Consider the following 19111-nt stretch of genomic DNA (forward strand, 5'->3'; position numbering starts at 1 on the left):
GAACAAAGTTAGTTTATGTTAGAATCCAAGATCGCTGCTATAATAAAAAATAAATAAATAAAATTGTCCCAAAAACTCAAAATAATATCAAGTAAATTCAATTATTTATTTTTTTTATTTTATTTTTATGGACCTTAAAAACACCATTCAAAATTTATTAAAAAAAAATAACACCTAGTGACATGAACTTCAAATGATGCGGTCATTTTCATTACTGGTCCACATTGAACCTGCAGTTAGTATTTTGTCCTCAACTCGTTGGCCGGGATTGATGATTAAAGACAAAAACAATCTTACAGCAAAACTACCTTTTTACATGAATATAATCCCACTTTGTTTCTCCTAACATCATCTTTTTAGCTTCTTGGCCTTTAGCCTCTTGACAATGGAGCTGCTGTTGACAATACCCTGTTCTCTTTGTGCTTTTTTGCAACTTGTTTCCGTCGTTTTCACAAGATTTCTTCACGATCAAAGTAGGTGCTTGGGAATCTTTCTTTTCTTTTCTTTTTTATTTTTTGGACATTGACCAAATAATTGTTTTTTAATGATAAAAATGCTCTTTCAAATCCTACTCCCCTAGACAATTAAATTTAATAGATTTAATAATTAAATCTATAATACATACACCAAAGAACAAACAAAATGGCCGTAAGGTTCCCTAGCCTCGGAATGTCAATTAGTGTTGATCTTTGGGGTTGACCATAGTCACGACAAATGGGAATCAAATTGTGCTATTCAAATTTTCAAATGTCATGAAAAGGAATACCAACTCTTATAATTAGTATTCTATAGGGAAAAAAATTCTATTTACCATCTCTATATTAAATACTTATTTTTATTTTTTATTTTTTTCCTTAAAAAGTAAGTAGTGTAGAGATGACAAATAAAAGTATTCAATTAGTTTAATAGAAATAAAAAAATTAAAATTAAAATTAAAATAGATGTGATATGCGATGTAGACAGCTGGAAAGCAAAACTAATTCTATATATACCAGATCAAAACGTAAAGTAAAGAATAAATAGTCCTCATGTTGACTACTACATTAGGGGCTAGTAACTATATTATACTCGGCTCTACAAAGGTAGTGTTTTTAATGCTTATTTTGGCCTTTTGTAAACAAGAGAAACAAAACTATATGATATATAGAGAGCTCGTGCCACTGCAACTGTACAGTCTACCATACCATGCACTCATTTGTTTTAAGCTGCTAGAAACTTGGGCTAAGGCTAATGGTAGGAGAGCATACTCTTTTGACACTATGGTCTTTATAAATCGAATGTATGGTTCAATTACATCCTCGCAATGTGGCCAAATCCACCCAACAAATGGGTGGTTCAATCGTCACCATCTAGCCACCACCACCACCCCCAAAGGATGGCTGACAAACCACTTTTGTGGGATTGCTCTAGCTTGCCCCACCCACGCCGGGTGATCTAGCCATCCTAAAAGGGTGGTTGGCCAACCACCCAACAAGAATGTCTAACCCGCGCATGAGTATGGTTTGTGTGGACCGACAATCTTCTATTTAAAAAAACAAAAACAAAACAAAACAAAAAAAATTGTTATTTTAGTACTTAATAATGTTTTAAAAAGAACTTAGTTTAAAATATTTTTAAGAGCACAAGGGGAAAGGAAACAATTGTGTTCCTAAAAAGACTAACATCTTTTTAAATTTGAACTAAACTCACTCTGGTTTAATTTTAAGTTAAGTTTAATATTCAAACAGTCCACTCTCAAATCATTAAACTCAACTCAACTCAAAATCTTTTTACATGTAAGACTACAACTTTTTTTCAATTCAAAATTTCTTTATACATGATACTCACAACCTTAATCAACTCAGTACTTTTTACACACAGAAATAACAATCTTTTTCAACTCAACACCTTTTTATACGCGAGATCCACAACTTTTTTCAACTCAACACCTCTTTATACTTGGGATCTACAATCTTTTTAAAATTTTTATAAATACATTTAAACTCATCTAAGGTATGCCTCACAAAACGCACTTTACAATTTCTACTCACTACTATTCATAAAAAATTCAACTCAGCTCAACATCCAAATGGGTCTAAAACAAATGAAGCCTGCCCTTCTATAAAATTATGAACGGTTCCAACAACTGCCTTTACAACATTCTCTTTATGAACTCAATCTATCTATTTCTTTTTCTTTGGGATTTTGCCATATATAAAACGATATGTTAATTGCATTCTATCCACCCGTTCTTTTATATATCTTTGACCCTATTAATATGTCTTTATGAAATAGAAATACTAGGAGCAAACAATAATTACCTTGCAGATTTCAGCTTCCATTTCACAACCAACTTAGCCCAAACAAGTCACAATACTTAAAAGACCGAATTCCAAAAAAAAAACACATACCCATTTGAGCCCAAAATACAATTCTTCCTCGACAAACAGTCTAACCAACTTTGTAATAAGTAATATGAGTCCCAAAATGGTTACTTTAGTTACCAATTCTATTTATCTGAACACAAAGGCCTATTCCAACACTACCACCGTTCGATCCCACAACGAAGGAAATCACATGATGGAACACCCATTGGCGTTTTCATCACTGAAAATCCCAAACGAATCCAACGGTGCTGCTTGCATTGCATAAATCTCGTGGTTGGCACCTGCGTACGTGTACGGTACTGATGGAACGCAATAGGAGGGACCGAAACTTTGGGCAGGATGTATCCTGTTGTAACTTGTATACTCCGGCTGAGGGTAATTTGCTTGTAGGTACTGGCATGATTGCTGACGTGTAGGGCTGGGATTTAGCGGGGCCACACCACCATGATTCATACCCGGACCATGAATTTTAGATTTCGTGCCTGCAGGCGTACCGAAGAATGGTGCACCCTGACCACTGCTCTCATTATTACCTTCTTGCCCTTTCGCTTTCTTTTTTTTACCACCACCTTTTGCAGCAAGCACAGCAGCGCCCTCACTTTCACTGCCCTTGTGACCCTTAGCCGGCCACTCCTCACTGGCGATATGATTTACCTGCGACTTCTCTCCACTTCCGCCTCCACTTTTTTTAGCAGAGCTATGCTTCTCTTCAAATTTCTCGCATGGATTCTCAACTTTTTGAACATTGTAATTTATGCGACTTTGTGGGTCACTACCTTTGTCCCTGTTCTTTGCTCTCCCGGACTTCTTCTCTTTCCCGACCGTATTTTCTGGCCAAATCTCGGCGCGTTTCCCTGTTTTAACCAGCTTCTTAATCAGGGTCTCAACTGTGACGTTTCCTGTCACCGTAACTTTATGCTGCTGTGAATCAAAGTTTGTGGCAAAAACACCTGCAAAATACTAAAGAAAGTACAATAAAGGCTATGCAACAAAAGATAACCCCGAAAACGAGTGTATAGAGTTTTATCTCCCAGATTATATGTTTGTAACACTGTTTGGATGAATAGAAAATCGAACGAAAGAACAACGAAACTTAAAGGTAATGTTTTCTGTTCTGGGCTTCACAAAAGAGAGAAACTTGCCTGCATTAAGTCGGACAGTTCTGTGTAGCTCAGTTATGTAATATGTTTTCGGTTCGACAGGTAACTCAAAAAAAGAAAAGGTGTGGGATTTATTTTTCTAGTGATATATTTTTCTATTACTTTATTTTCTCAACAGCGAAATGATAAAAGGGTTTTCATATTTCTGTTCAATACCATCAATGCTCTGCAGAACTTTTTTGACTTTCCTCTTACAACCTTCACAGTGGAGAGAAACCTTCAGGACCCATGTCTGAAAAAATAAAGCAAGCAAGCATTGAAATGCCAAAACATGCAGCGAGGAAAGAAAAATATTAGAAAGAATACGAAGGGGGTTTGTCTTCAAGGATATACCTGATACTTCAGTGCTTCTGATGGTTCTAGAGCAGAATTTGCAGCCATTAGATCAGGGAGGAATGTAAAGATTTGAGATTGAATTGAGGAGGTAAAGAAAAGAGTAGCGGGGAGTCTGGGAGTTTTGAAGGCGTTCAGGAAGAAGCAGGAATGAATGTGAGAGAAATTCAGGTCAAAGCGGTACCCGTGTGCTTTGAACTCTTAAGTACTTCAATTTTATGCACTTAAAATCGGGGGGAGAGTGCAAAGTCTCAAAGATAACTGTCAAAGTATACTTTGAAAATGACAAAAGAGAACCCACGGAAATTAACGAGAGGAGTGGTGCAGTACTCGAAGAAATTTTATTGTATTAAAAAAATAAAGATATAAATTGTATTCGATATTGTATTAGACGAGTGGCGCAGTCCTCGAACAATATTCTAATCGATATTGTATTAAAAATAAATAAAGATACAAATTTTATTATTTATCATTCTTACATATTATACATCATTTTTATTATTTAAAATACCACACATTTAAAATAAAGAAAAAAAAAAGTACTGTATGGTGTGTGCAGATAAAGAATATAAATTTTCATTTATTTAAATGAATTTAAGAAAAATGTGTAGTCCTCTAAAAGAAATTATGAAAAATTATTTTATAAATTAATGTAATTTGACTGATGTTGTATTTTTTAAATTAAAGTAATCAAGGCATATCTATTTATAAGTTTTATTTAGATAAATGTCACAAATAGATTTCATAAAAATAAATTCACAAACTGATATGTATTGATATAATATATTAAATTATAAAACTATTTTTATTATAAAATTTAACGTAATATATAAAACTATATTAATATATAAATTTATTTTTATAAGATCTTTTTATGAATATAAGACTTCCATTTTATAAATGTCTTTTATCATAATCAATGCAAATTTTGTTGTAGATTTTACAAATTCATCATACTTACTAAATTTAATTGTGATCGGAAGGCTAGTTGAGTGAGGCATGGATGTATTTTATTTACAAGAGAAAGTTTAGAACAGAAATGCTAGTCACACATGGCTTTTCCTAACTGGAAATCTCCATTGGTTTTTGTTTTTTACTTAATGCATGTGTTTGAGTTGTGGTAGAAAATATTACTTTTAATTTAAAATTTATAACTTAGAGTTTAATGTAATAAGCTCTACTATTAAAAAGCTATTTATTGTTTAGGATCCGTATGTATATAGCACTTTTAAACATACTAATTTGTTTGGAAATAAATTTAAAAAGTACTTTTTGACATAAAAATGACATAAAAGAACATATATTTGATAAAAATAAAATAATAACAAAATAGTCTAATAGATTTTTCAATAATTATAATGAAAAAGAAAATTTCTTCAACGATACATAAGTGATAGGAGAAAAATAAAAAATATTGATGAGCAAAGTTTTGAGTAGATTATATAGGAATAATAAAAAAATATAAATTGATAAAATTGTCATTGTGCTAAATGACGAGGGTCATTTCGTAATATACATAGCACGGTAAAATATGGATTACCTTTTCTGAAGTACTTCTGAGAAAGAGCATCACTTTGGTACTTTTATTGAAACGTAATATTTTATTTTTTTCTTGGTTTAGAACTACTTTAATGTAAAACTACCAAACGGATAAATTTTGTCATATAGACACTTTATACCATTGTACCCTATTTTTTGGACCTCCCACCGCAATCACAAACAGGTCCTTAGTGATTAAAGAAATTTTTTTTAATGATGTTGTGATTTTTTTATTTTAAAAAATATTTAAAAGCATTAGAAAAAATACATGAAATTAAAAAAGCAAAAAAACAAAAAAAAAAAAAAAAATTGCCTTGGATTCATGTGTTGCCGTAGAGGCACTCAATTATAGAATTATTACTCTATCACAACTTGTTTATATCTACGTAATAAAATGATATTATTTTAAAATTTATTTTTAATTTGATGGATTTAAATTTAATAAAAAATACTATTTTATTTAGAACTATATATAAATTAAAATAATAAGCCTGTTATTATTCATTTTGCAATTCTTGTCGGCCCTATTCAAGTTTTCAGGTATCAAAACCTGAATTGGTCGAGCAATCAATATGGGTTTCAACATCTGCACACGGAAGCTTCTATTATCGCGATGCCAATTAAAACTGACGCTGTGCTCAGAAAATGGTGCAAAAAGAGAGAGGTTGATAAGACGAGACCGGACATCACATTAATCTTTCATCTTGCACGACGCAATAAATAAATCATGAGTGGTAGATATGGGTAGATATATAGGGCTGCAATTACCCCCCAACAATAAATCACTGCCATACGATTGATTAGTTGGCCCAACCAATAAAAGACCATCCTCATAATTTTTTATTGGTACAAAATTTATAGAAAATAAAAATACCATGAATGTTAAGTCGAACTTCTTTAAGGAAACAAATCTTGTTTGCTGCATGAAATTCTACTTTTAATTATGACTTATACCAGCTTTGCCAATTCTTTTTTATTACAAATTCAAATTTTTTTATGTAAATTTTATATTTATTTAATTTTAAATATATATATAACATTTACACACTCTTACGAAAAATATCATTTCTCTTAAAAATATAAAACTAGTCTAAAAATATTTAATTTTTTGGTTAATGTTATATACAGTAGTCAAAATTACAGTTTTCATATACTCTTTTTGAAAAGAAAGAGTCATTAAAAAAATAAAATTTTCGTATAAATCTTGTATAATCTCAAAGTTTTTTTTTTTTTTTTCTAAACAAGCATTTCATAAATAAACTATAAATTACAAGATACAAAAGTTAATGGGATAGGAATCCTCGATAATCATTCTAAAACCAGCAAATACAACACTATTGGGGAAAAAAGGAGGAGGAATTTGGAAAAAAAAAATACACTTATTTCTTGTAAAAGGAAACCATTGGAAGCGGTTTAAATATAGTCTAATGAATATATTATAAGACTACGGTTAGAAGTCGTAGTGAAAAGTGTGATACAATTTGTTGGGCTGGACTGTTGAAGTAGATTTATACGACCACTTTCTCTTTAAAAACAAAAAAATAGGAAAATAACAACTAGAAAAATGGCCAAATCACCGATGAAGCAACATTGATTGTGGAGGCACATAGAGCTCATGCGCCATCATTTGCAAAAAATTATAGATCGGATCTAAAAGATCCGAGGCTACTGACCTCGTTGGTGCCACTTGTGATGACAATAGACCTATCTTGAAGTGACGATACGTAAATCTCATGCGGATTCATGTGCTACATAAGTTACACGTGAGCCACACGCGCCATTCTTTTTAAAAGTTTTCTACTTCCATCTTGACAGTCAATAGTTGGAGGTTGGAGGTTTTGATAGTTGGGCACGTGGCAGTCGATGGTGGCCGGTGTACTGCAAACCGAGCCTTTTCAGAGCTATGGGCAGAAATTAGGAAAGCTAAAGAGGAAAAAAGACTGTGGACATGTCCAGCAGCAGCATGACAGGGAGAGCGTGACTCCGCCCCCACCCTGGCCGGTGGAGAAGGAGTTATACCGAATGGAACGGTGGGGAAGGTTTTTATTCCTGGAGAGAAAAACGGGATGAGAGAGACCGTTTTTGTACAGTTCTTTTTTTTTTTTTTCCGTATAATCTCAAATTTATCCGTGAAAAGAAGTTTTCGTGTACCCTGCAAATATCATTTTCCGTATTTAGGTTTCTCTTTAAACAACATTGGTACAGATTCACGGAATAATGCCCATCTCCTTTTGGTGCAAAACCCAAAAAGGCATACACATTCCCGAATTAAGTCATCTAGCTTTCACTTTCTTTATCATTATTGTCTTCCTCCTTAGGCAAAACATGTCCTTCCTTGTCACTTCCCTCAACCCTGCAATCTTGAGCCTGGGCATTTTTAGCATCCCTTGTGACATCCTGCAGCTGCAAAAAGCTCATTATGCGTCAGTCCAGGTAATAGTGATTAGTTTTGGAAACATAAAATTGTACCAGAAATCTATTTAACAGATAAGCCGAAGGCATAGGAAAAATTAGTCTAGTAATAGCTTACCCCCAAGTTTCTTAGGCTGGAAGTAACATCCTGTTGTTGCTGCTGCTGGAGAGCGGTCCTCAGTTCTTGAAATTCCTGGTTCCAATTTGATTGAGAAAAGAATTATATACATATATCTGGAAAATAGAGCCTGGAAGGCTAAATTTGGAGCACCACTTACCAATCGAAGTTGCTCTACTTCAACATTTAGTGATTTCTTGAGATCTGAAAGCTCCTGTATGAAGTAAGAAACAATTGCATAAAAAAGTTACCAGTTTAAGAGCAAAGGAATCTCTATGAAAACTAGAAAGCGGTGAGTTCTGGTATGCCAATTAGACGTTCAACTTCTGCACGTCGATGTATTTCTAATACTGAACTCCATTGAGAAGTATAAAGATAACTTAGAATCTGATTTGATGTATTTCTAATACTGAACTCCATTAGTCTGTATGTTACATTCAATCCATCTGCATTAAGTCATGCATATCACAAATTCATAGATGTCAACCACATTAGATATGATGTATATATGATCAAATTGTTAGTATTAATTTTCTTTTTTTATGACACCGAGTGTCTCAAAATAATGTCCCGACTAATTCCGATGGTGCATAGGTAGAAGAGGAATTATTAAGCCACTTCCACCTTTCATCCATGACAATATTCAAATTGGAAATCCCAATGTCAATTTATCGCATGCAAGCATCATCGATTCAAAATATGTTGACAGCATCATTATTCCAAAGTCCTCACTCCTCTTTCTTGTTATGCTTAGTTGGCAAAGGGAACACATTAGATATACGTTGTTAGCTAATATCCTTATATATCTATTTACAAGCATAGTTGTCTACTTAATCTCAAACGATTTGTTTTATTTACATAAAGCCTACCATTTTACCAAACATATGATGTTTCTATTGACAATCCCCAACCTGTTGTGTGGGCAAACCCCGCATAAGATCCAAATATCAATTCCAACACTTGTTTAAAACGGCTCTGGGTGAGAATTAATCCAGTCATAAATAAGATCCAAGTATCAAACAAAGGAATAGAATGTCATAACATGTCCCAAAGAACAAGCACCCATGTGAGCAAGATACTTTATTCGAGCAAAAATGACTAAAAATTCAAAAGACAAAAATACACCCAAAGCCGTGCACAGAATTTTCACATATAGAAAACAGAACACTTACATCGCAATAGACCTTAACTTGAGTGTCTAACTTTGATCTCCAATTTTGCAAATCCTAATTAGCTCAAAAAGATAAAAATAAAAAGCGGTCCGCAGTCAGAACTGAAATGTATGAAACCAAATTGAAGAAATTAACAACCAGTATTCCCACTAAGAAAGCATTGCTTAAAGTCACCTGTTTCAAACCTTGAATTCTATCAAGCAGCTCAGCCCTTGATTCATTTAATTCCTGAGAACCAAAAAATAACAGATATTAGCAAGCTACAGCTGTTTGAAGTCCCTGTTTGGCTGCAGAGAATATAGAGAACACAGATAATAGAAATAAAAAATAGAAATGCCCGACCCCCAATTCTCTCTTTGTTACCGTTCCACAAAAATCTAAACTTCAACCAAGCAGAGTACTAAAAAACCCATTAAAAGCAAACAAAGGAAACACTGATTATGATAAACAGATACGGAAAAAAGGTAGGTGCGGAGTTCAAATTACCGCGATCTTTGAGCCAATCGGAGTAATATTCTCCTTCTTCTGCAAATAAAAATCACAGATCATCAAACTCATAAACAAAATAACATATCAATACAAAAACGTGGGAGAGAAAGAGAGTACGGAGGAGAGTGGATTGGCACGAGGGAGAGGAGGAGATGAATCAGAATTGGCCATGGAATCGAGGATGCCGATGAGATTTATCTGGTTTGTTTGGAGCGGGTTCTGAATTCAGATTTGTGGTCGGTAGGCCTGTTCATCCGCAGAGTTTCGACCATCGGGACGAGGTTATATATACAAGGACCCAGACGGTGGAACAGAGTAACAGAACAAAACAGTGCTTCCGGATTTTGAAATTTGAGTTTAAGGATGTGTTTGGGCGGGCAGTTCGTACAAGTTAATGGCAGCTTCCACTCTGAATCTCACAGACTCTCAGTACCATTTTTGAGGGACAACCTTATTTAGTACCATTTTTGAGGGACAACCTTATTTATTGTCTTTTAATATGTCTTTTTATATTTATTTATTTATTAATATAATATGAAAGAGAAATATTCTCTTTATATTAATTTTTGAAAAGCATTAAGGCACCGCTAGTGGCTCTCGCTGGGGCTACTGCTGGTCAAAGTTTTTTATTTTTTATTTTTTTCTTTAATGATTAAGGAATTTTTTTTAATATTATTATAAATTTTTTATATATTTTTAAAATATTTAAAAGTATTAAAAAATAATTAAAAAACAAAAAAATAAAAATTTTTTTTACCTAACAGTGGCGGGAGCCACCAACGGTGTTTGTAGTACTGTTCTTAATTTTTATCATTCTTTCATCGTTTCATAATATAATATTATATAACTGGAGGTTATTAAAATGATGAAAAAATTAATAGTAAATAGATTTATTCAATATGAAAACATTTGTAATTTAATTTTTTTATAAATATAATTATTCATATAATAAGGGATTTGTTAACATATGCATCTTTAAATAGTAGAACCTTTTCTAGAGATTTTTTATTTTTAAGGTTCATGGAAATGACGATGTTACGAAGAAATATATGTTGTTTGAGAATGCTTGCCAGATATATTTTTTTTTTTATTAGAATTTGAAAAGGTGTTTTGAAAAAGAGAAAATATGTTTGGGTCAAATTATCACTAGATGCATGCTATGAATAATCTAACTGTAGCACTACCTATAGTTTTACATTCAGAACAATTAAAAAAAGAAAAAAAACTCACATAGTTCACGACCAGAGAACCCATTATCAAATCTACGATCTGACCTTAGATTTGAAATATGTTAGATTTATACAAAAATATTATATAAATAAATTTACAAAATAATATAATTTGATATAATACATTAGATATATTTTATAATAAAAAATATTTTAGACACAAAAATATTATATACAAATAAATCTATAAATTAATGTGATACGTCGAATCGTAACATTATATTTATTATAAACTAGATAGAACGTATTCCATAAAATTATATTAATTTATAATTATTTAGATAGCTGAGCAACTGATTTAGCTACCACTTTTTAGATCCGCTTGATTTTTTAATATTTTTTTAAAGTTATATGTATGAGGAAGAAGGTTCGAGAATTGAAGTAATTGGACACAGAAAAAGGGAGATCTAGAGGCTTCTAGATCCGTTGGGGATGGATTCAAAGCTTTTTTTTTTTTGTTATTCACGCACATATATAGATATATGTATATGGGGGCATCATTCCTTGTAATTGGCAAATTTTAGAGCACTAAACATCCAATCATTATTAGCTTACTACTTTATTCTCTTTAACTTTAATCCTACCTTTAAATACATGATTAAGGAAAGGAAAGAATTTTAACATTCACCTTGTTACCCACTACCAAAATCCTCATCATCATAACATAACCCATGCCTTCCATCCTCATTATTTCTAACTCTAAAAAAAAAATAAAAAATAAAAAACAGAGCTTTACTTGAATCTACATTATATATATATATATATATATATAATTTTCTGATCTAAATATTTTTTATAATTTGAATATAGAGACTTCACTATATTAAATATTATTGGTAACCCTGATATTTAAAATTATAAAAAGTTTTAAATTCACTCTACTTCCCTATCAAGGGTAGAAACAAGAGGTCAGAGAAAATGACCTATGGAAGTGGTGGATCAAGCATTCATAGGAAGCATACCTACTTTAAATAAATAAATAAATAAAAAAGAAATCAAAGATTAAGCAAATTAGACTCAATCTGGATGAGTGAGTTTTTAATTTTGTTATGCTTTGCCACCAAATAAAAAATGAATTAATTAATTAATTTTTTTTTCCAAATTTTGGGAATAATATGGTTAGGCAGGAAGGAGACATCAAACCACATTCATAGCTACTTTTGACTCATCACGATTTATTATTTTCATGAATTAATGAACAACTCGTGTGAATGGACCAATGCATGTTTCTCCAAACCTTATGATAGTGAGGGATAAATACACACATAAAAATATTTTTACGAATCTAAGTACTCTGTTGTAGGTATTGGTTAGGTTACCTACTTCAACTCCATGTATACATTTAATTCATCTATGCTGTGCAGACATGAACATAATCTCTTTTTTAAGAAATGGTCACACAATAACATGTTAATAGATATAAAGAAGTAACGTGGTAATCTGGATTCTGTCCAAGATCTGAGTAGCTTAGTACTGTCTGAAACTGTTGAACAACTTTTCCTGCTTAGATGCTGTGTAGAGAATCAATCATATTGGTCAATCCAATGTTGGATTTGGATTGTTCTTAACTCTAAGCTAAGCTATGGATGTAATTTGAGTCGTAAAGAACAAAAGGGTACACAATCAAGATATTTCTAACACAGTGACTGGGATCAATACAGTTAAAGAGAATTACAGAAACTGTAAGGAAGCGTAAAAAACTATCTCAAACGATAATTGATAAAAGAGAAGATGTATAGATTTTTCAGACTTGGACCCAAAAGAGAAGAGTCCACGCAATGATCTAATGTTGTAGAAGCAAAAGAATATCTTCTAGAATTATCAAAAATATATATATATATATATATATATATCTTCTAGAAGATGTTAGGTAATAAGCCGAGCAAAAATGCTAATTTTAGTGCCTACAACCCTGCTGTTTACAGGTTATATATCACGCGTCCATCCCGCCCCCACACAGATTCTGTTAGGACTTGAATTTGGTCCCTTGTTTTGGTTTTTGTATTGCTTCTTTTTGCTAATTTTAAAATAGGAAAATGATTATTAAATATATCTATCAAATGTGCATATTAATATAAATGAATTTTATTATTTTTATTTTTTAAGAAATTTTTAAATATCTTTAATTATTAAAAATATAAATTTATTAATAATTACTTACTTAACTATTAAAAAATATAAAAATATATGACTAGATGGGCAAATATTCGTACTATCATTTTCTTATATAAATAAATATATATATATTAAATATAAATAAAGAAACAGGCCACCAATAAAAGAACCAATAGTAAAGAAACAGGCCAAAAGATCCCAGAAATTGCGAACGTAGGAACAACAAGCTCTGAACATTTCCCAATGTCTGTTATCTTTTCACAGTGGGAAAGACCCTCCCAGCAATTCTGTATAATTAACAAGACTATGTTACTTTGCTGCTTTGGTTAATGAATAGATCTTGCTTAGGGGAAAAAAAAGCTCAGGGCTCTCTCTCTCTCTCTCTCTCTCTCTCGTTTTGCTCCATCTCTGTCCTGCTTCGGAGCTAAATCATTGCATAGAGAGAGAAAACAATGAGTCAGGAATCGTTCATATACACCTTTGTGGCCCGAGGCACCGTGGTCTTGGCCGAGTACACCGAGTTTACCGGCAACTTCCCAGCGATTGCGGCTCAGTGCCTGCAGAAACTCCCTTCCTCCAACAACAAGTTCACCTACACCTGCGACCACCACACCTTCAATTTTCTCGTCGAAGATGGTTATGGTAAAATTTCCCTTTTTCATTTCACTCTTTTTATTTGAGTTGGAAGTTGAATTGCGAGAGGAAGTACCTGGATCTGGCCCGAAACACTCACATGTATATTTTGTTTTCTGGGTTCTTTCCGTTTTCGTGTTTTCTTATAGTTTTTGTTAAGCAGATGTTTGACTGCTTGGAAAAAAAACTGAGGAAAATACTAAATAGTTGAAAATCTAACTCTTTGCATTCAGGGGTTCCCATGTCGTTTTGGTTTCCAAGGAATTAAAGAGTCTCCTAAAGTGAGCTAAGTAGTTATATTCCGGAAAATTCAATGAGCGGTACTTGTTTCTAGCCCCAGAGAGTGAATTAGTTGAGTTATTTCTGTTTGTTTTTCTATTAAAAAAAAAAGTTCTTTTTCTTTTGTAGCAGAGTTTGACGCTCATTGAAGTGTTAAATATTCATAATTTCTGCGTACTTAATGGAAATTTAGCTTGTTTCAGATGCCCGTTGTGACGTAGCACGAGTTCAAGTTTTTCCTAAGAAATCGTGCTATCAATTTTTTTTTATCGGTAAACAAATTTTTATTGATCAAAAGAGAGACAAAATGCCCAAGTATACGGGACAAATCGTGCTTTCAAATTGCCAACTAACACGTTTAGATGGACTGAGATTGATCGGTATTAATCTGTATGAATTCCTCTCTTATAATAGAAGTATTAGTCTGTAGGGCTGACCTTTATTTGATTGATTGATTGATGGATATATCATATATGCTGTTGGGCGTGGAATGTGCTATTCGTGGGTATGTGATGAAGAAAATCAGAATAAATATTTAAAGTTAGCGGAAGGAGGATAATCAGGATGTTCGGTAAATCCAGGCATGCGTGCATGACTCAAGTGTTTACCTTTTTTAATGCTCCAGTTGAACTTATAATCTCCGACTTCATGACTAAAATATTAATGCTGAAGCTTTGCTTCACTGTGGGGAAATTTCCTTGTATGAGGCGTCTTCTTTTTTTGATTTTCCGATGAGGTTTACCATTAAGGACGCATGTGAGGTAAGGAATTCCGTTAATATGGAACTTGTGAATGGGCTCTGTCCTGTTATGCCATTGAAGCTGAAATATACTGGTTTGAAGTATTTTACCAGTTTATAGGATAGAGAACCACATGCATGACGTGAGGGAGGATTTGTGTTTTTTTGGGGGGTGAGGGGAACTGCTGGATTGATATAAAAGCCGGATTTATATGAAACCATTTTTCTATGTTATGAAGTGCACTGGTTTGGATGCCCCACAGAGTGTCAAACCCTTTCTCATGGGATATACCTTGGCCATGTGTCTCCCATTCTTCAACATTAGAGCATTTTGTGTTTTGGATACCGGATACATATCAGACAATGTATCCCACATTGGTATATGACACTAGATGGACCCTTACCATAGCTATATGCCTGTTTCATAATGTCTTGTTCTCATAATTTATTTCTAAGAATCTTTGAATCTAGAGGTTTTCGAATCTATGTGAAGTGGCCAAAATAGTTGTGGCGGAATACCACATGTTTTTTTGTTCAGTACTTGAAGTGGTTCACCAGATCTGATGCGTGGATATTGATATGATGAATAAGGAATCTTATATTTTCTCTCGAGCACATAATTGCACAGAGTGATTTAAATTAACCGGAGATGTTTTAGTTACTTAGATAAAATAGTTGAGAATTTAACCATTGAGTTTAGCTCTTAATAGGTTGACTGTCTTATTGTGGATCTTTGTGATTTGCAGCTTACTGTGTTGTGGCCAATGAATCTGTTGGCAAGCAGATATCTATTGCATTCTTGGAACGGATGAAGGCAGACTTTAGGAAAAGATATGGGGGCGGTAAAGCAGATACAGCTATGGCCAAAAGTCTTAACAAGGAATTCGGGTATGTAAGTTTGACTCTTGAATATGATGCATTAAATATCCATGCATTTGAACAGAAAATCTTACCGGGAGGTGAAAAATAAAGCGAGTTTAAGTTTACAGACCAATCATGAAAGAGCACATGAAGTATATTATTGACCATGCTGAAGAGATTGAGAAGTTGTTGAAAGTGAAGGCTCAAGTTTCAGAAGTTAAAAGTATCATGTTGGAGAATATTGACAAGGTAATAGTTTAGTTTTTTTAATTAAAATTTGTTCTTTTTACCACAATACTGTGTATCCCTGCCTTGGTTAGGTTTCGTGTCATAAAATAATACTGTACATTTACTCTTTTGTTTTTGGGGATTCTTTATATGATGCTTTAACCATATGCATCCATGGTTCTCTTTATGCTGGAACCAATACAGAATTTTGTGCCCTTTTTTTTACTATTTATTTTAAATTGAGTGAAAATTGGCTTTCCTTTTGGGCCAAGTACTAAAACAGGATCTCTCTCTCTCTCTCTCTCTCTCTCTCTCTATATATATATATATGTGTGTATATATATTATTTTGCTTCATGAATTTGCAAAGTTTATCCATTGAATCATCCCATTCATACTCTGTTAAATAAACTAACGGCAGCTTTGTTGCCTCCAAGCCACTCCTCAGTGCCAAAGACCCACCCTGGTAGGGCGGCTAGCAAATATCTCTAACATCAACTTTGCTTGCTAAAGTTGCACCATTTCTTACATTATAAGAAAACCATGCAACAGAAGCTGCATGATATATGATTTGATTTTATATATGCGTTGCAGGCTCTTGATAGGGGGGAACACCTAGCGAATATTGTTGACAAGACTGAGGACTTGCGTAAGCAGGTAATTGACAGAACAAGAGCAACTTTTGGCTTTATCTCTCTTCTTCATACTGAACAAGATTCTTCTTTGGAAATTTCAGGCCCAATTGTACAAAGAAAAAGGAACACAAATTAGACGAAAGATGTGGTATCAAAACATGAAAATAAAGCTGGTGGTTCTTGGAATCTTGTTCCTTCTGGTCCTGATAATCTGGCTTTCTATTTGCCATGGATTTGACTGCACCAACTAGTAGAAATTCTTCAGTACACAGCAATGGGAACAAAATTACATAGACTTAGATTAAACAATTTGTGCGCATGAACCATGTTCTGTAATTTGGGGTGTATCTTCAAAATCACAAGTGAAGTTGTGCTCAACAGTAAAGTCCAGGAATTCTTTGCAAGTCGGTGTAGGAGTTTTGTTTTATTTTTATTTTTTTATTTTTTTCAGTGTTGAGAGAGAGAGAGAGAGAGAGAGAGCTGGGTCATGGTAGGTCTTGTCAAATAATACATCAAGATGTTATTTTGAATCCAATATAGCAATAGTTTGTGATATTCAAAGTCCAGTTACAGTTCTGGATATTGTTACATTAAATCAACCTAACATCTTGCATGCTCAACAGCAATTGTCTTTTATCACTCGTCCTTTGTTTAGGTCCAATTAATCAATTGCTCGCTCAGATGTTTTCATACAACGAGGGACTTAGTCGAATGTATACTTCCGTACTATTTTAACAGGTTCTGGACCTTCTTGTCCTTTTTTGGCAAGCAAATTGTTCGAAAATAGATTCACCCAAAAGTATATAGCTCAGAAGTTGATATTCACTGCAACAGCGAGTGGTTTTTATGGGGTCCATCATTGGGCCGAAGACTATCCAAGCCTTTAAACTCTTCTAAAATGGGCGGACCCTATGTCCTTAATAAAAATACACGTTGCTTAGACATTGCGAGTGTTACTTCATCCTTTCATTGTTGGTCCGACAATCTGACAAATAGGGGTCCAAGTGCTCCCCGTACTTTGGATATTGCCACATTTGAAGGCAAAGGCTAGGCTAAGCTAAACATCAACGTAAAATAAATTATGAGTAGCATCGTTCAGTGCTTTTTCATAATATTGGTGTATGCTCTTGGAAAACTCTTCAGAAGTTCTTCTACATACACGGAGATCATGTATATCCAGTGAATATTTCTCAACACCAGATAAATGAAAAAGAAACTCAGAAAAAACTGAAGAGTTTGTCACTTTTAAAGGTTATCTTAGGGAAAGATTTTCAGAGTTTTTGTTATTCCGGCCATGGTTGAACTCTAGGAAATAAAGGGTCCTTGTAACGTTCCTTGCTACATATCTTCAAATTTTAACTAAGTATATATATAAATATATATACATACATACATATACACACATATATACATATTAGCAACACTATTAGAGAAACGGATTTTTACGACTAAAATTTTACAATTAAAAGGACTATTTTCGACGAAAACGAGTAGAAAAAGTTTATAACTTTAGAGTCGTCACAAGTCATTATTGCTTGCCAACCGGCACTCTAGTACACTTTTAGGGTGTCTAAATGGGATGAACTTAAGGTAGGCGCCAGCCGGGAAAGCATACTAATGTTGTGATGGAATTGTCTTTCATGTTCCAGTACGCGTGCAGTTTGAAAATTAGAATTATGTGAAACATTGATTATAAATCACAGAAATTCAAACTCTCGATCGAATATGATTCATTAATGTTGATAGAATATTTGAGGGCGGTGCTTAGAGTCTTAGACTAATTAAACTACTAAAATATATATGCTACTTTCTTTTCCATCGATCTTTGGTATAATATTCATACATCATTGGCTGTGCAGAAAAGTGGAACAACTCTTTCGGTTGTTTTTGAAGGAATTAAAAGTCATGACAACCTCCTAGAGGCATCGGCCTGTCATGGGCATCAGAAAATTAATCATGATGGGGGGTAGCCTATGGAAGCATATATAATTGCATGACAAATGATTATCTTCAAGCAATTTTTGTTGTTAAAAGATGTAAATATAAATAATAAAATCTATCTATTTTCATCATTTTAAACTTTTGAAACAACCGGTTATTTTACACGATATTAGCACGTTAAGGCTCAGTTTGGATACTAAAATCATTTCAACTCATCTACTCATTACAACTTTTACAAATTTTCACATAAAATATAATAAACAAGTCAACTTTTTCAAATTCTAAAATAATAATAATAATAATAATAAAATATTATAATAATATTTTATTTAACTTTCAACTTTCATCTTAACTCATTATACAAACTTTACGTATCATAAAAGTTATTATTTTTCTCATGTTAAAATATTGAAACCTAATGCCATTTTTCTCCACCATTTAACGTGAATGTTTCCCATCATGTGTTGTATATAGAGTAATCTATGTTTACACGTAAAGTTGAGTGTCACAAAAATTGATGTAGTGATTATATTCAGTACTAGCTAGCTAGGTCTTTCCTACCTGACATCCCTATATACCTAATTGATACGGCCACTTTCTGTTCCTTTTAATTTTGTCAAAAAAGCATCATCTCGGTATTCATTTTACATATACCATTGGCACACTTGTCTTAGATGTGCTTGATAGAAATTCCATGAAACAATGATGCATTGATGTCACCATATGACGCACAAAAAAAGAAAGAGAAAGAGAAAGAGACAGAAAAGAAAAGAGGAGCATATAGTATATATAAAATTATCTACAGATTTGGCTAACATGAGTTTATACAAATTGCCCAAATCCTATTACTTCTGGACTTCATC

The 19111-nt window shown here is 33.1% G+C and overlaps 3 protein-coding genes across 4 annotated transcripts; 1 reads left to right on the forward strand and 2 right to left on the reverse strand.

Annotated features, from left to right (window-relative positions):
- Positions 1-2296: 2296 nt before the first annotated feature.
- On the reverse strand, positions 2297-4110 carry LOC122302715 (heavy metal-associated isoprenylated plant protein 35-like). 2 transcript variants are annotated; one of them, XM_043114115.1, is made up of 3 exons: positions 3860-4110; positions 3683-3758; positions 2297-3316 (listed from the first exon to the last, which is right to left on the reverse strand). In XM_043114115.1, exons 1-3 carry the CDS (start codon positions 3905-3907, stop codon positions 2553-2555), a joined length of 888 nt encoding a protein of 295 aa, XP_042970049.1. In that variant the 5' UTR covers positions 3908-4110; the 3' UTR covers positions 2297-2552. The 2 variants fall into 2 exon arrangements, with proteins under 2 accessions (XP_042970049.1, XP_042970055.1); XM_043114121.1 differs by having other exon boundaries at positions 2297-3326; positions 3860-3920.
- Positions 4111-7538: 3428 nt separating this feature from the next.
- Positions 7539-10052, reverse strand: LOC122318844. The gene is made up of 7 exons (XM_043136535.1): positions 9707-10052; positions 9587-9625; positions 9275-9328; positions 9101-9154; positions 8089-8142; positions 7929-8003; positions 7539-7801 (listed from the first exon to the last, which is right to left on the reverse strand). The coding sequence occupies exons 1-7, from the start codon at positions 9758-9760 to the stop codon at positions 7676-7678; spliced, it is 456 nt and encodes a 151-aa protein (XP_042992469.1). The 5' UTR covers positions 9761-10052; the 3' UTR covers positions 7539-7675.
- Positions 10053-13116: 3064 nt separating this feature from the next.
- LOC122318849 (vesicle-associated membrane protein 724) lies at positions 13117-16862 on the forward strand. Its single transcript, XM_043136547.1, has 5 exons — positions 13117-13575; positions 15331-15472; positions 15574-15694; positions 16267-16329; positions 16409-16862. Exons 1-5 carry the CDS (start codon positions 13386-13388, stop codon positions 16556-16558), a joined length of 666 nt encoding a protein of 221 aa, XP_042992481.1. The 5' UTR covers positions 13117-13385; the 3' UTR covers positions 16559-16862.
- The last annotated feature ends 2249 nt before the right edge of the window (positions 16863-19111 follow it).

Source organism: Carya illinoinensis, chromosome 1, assembly GCF_018687715.1.
Source record: "Carya illinoinensis cultivar Pawnee chromosome 1, C.illinoinensisPawnee_v1, whole genome shotgun sequence".
Classification (NCBI taxonomy): Eukaryota; Viridiplantae; Streptophyta; class Magnoliopsida; order Fagales; family Juglandaceae; genus Carya; species Carya illinoinensis.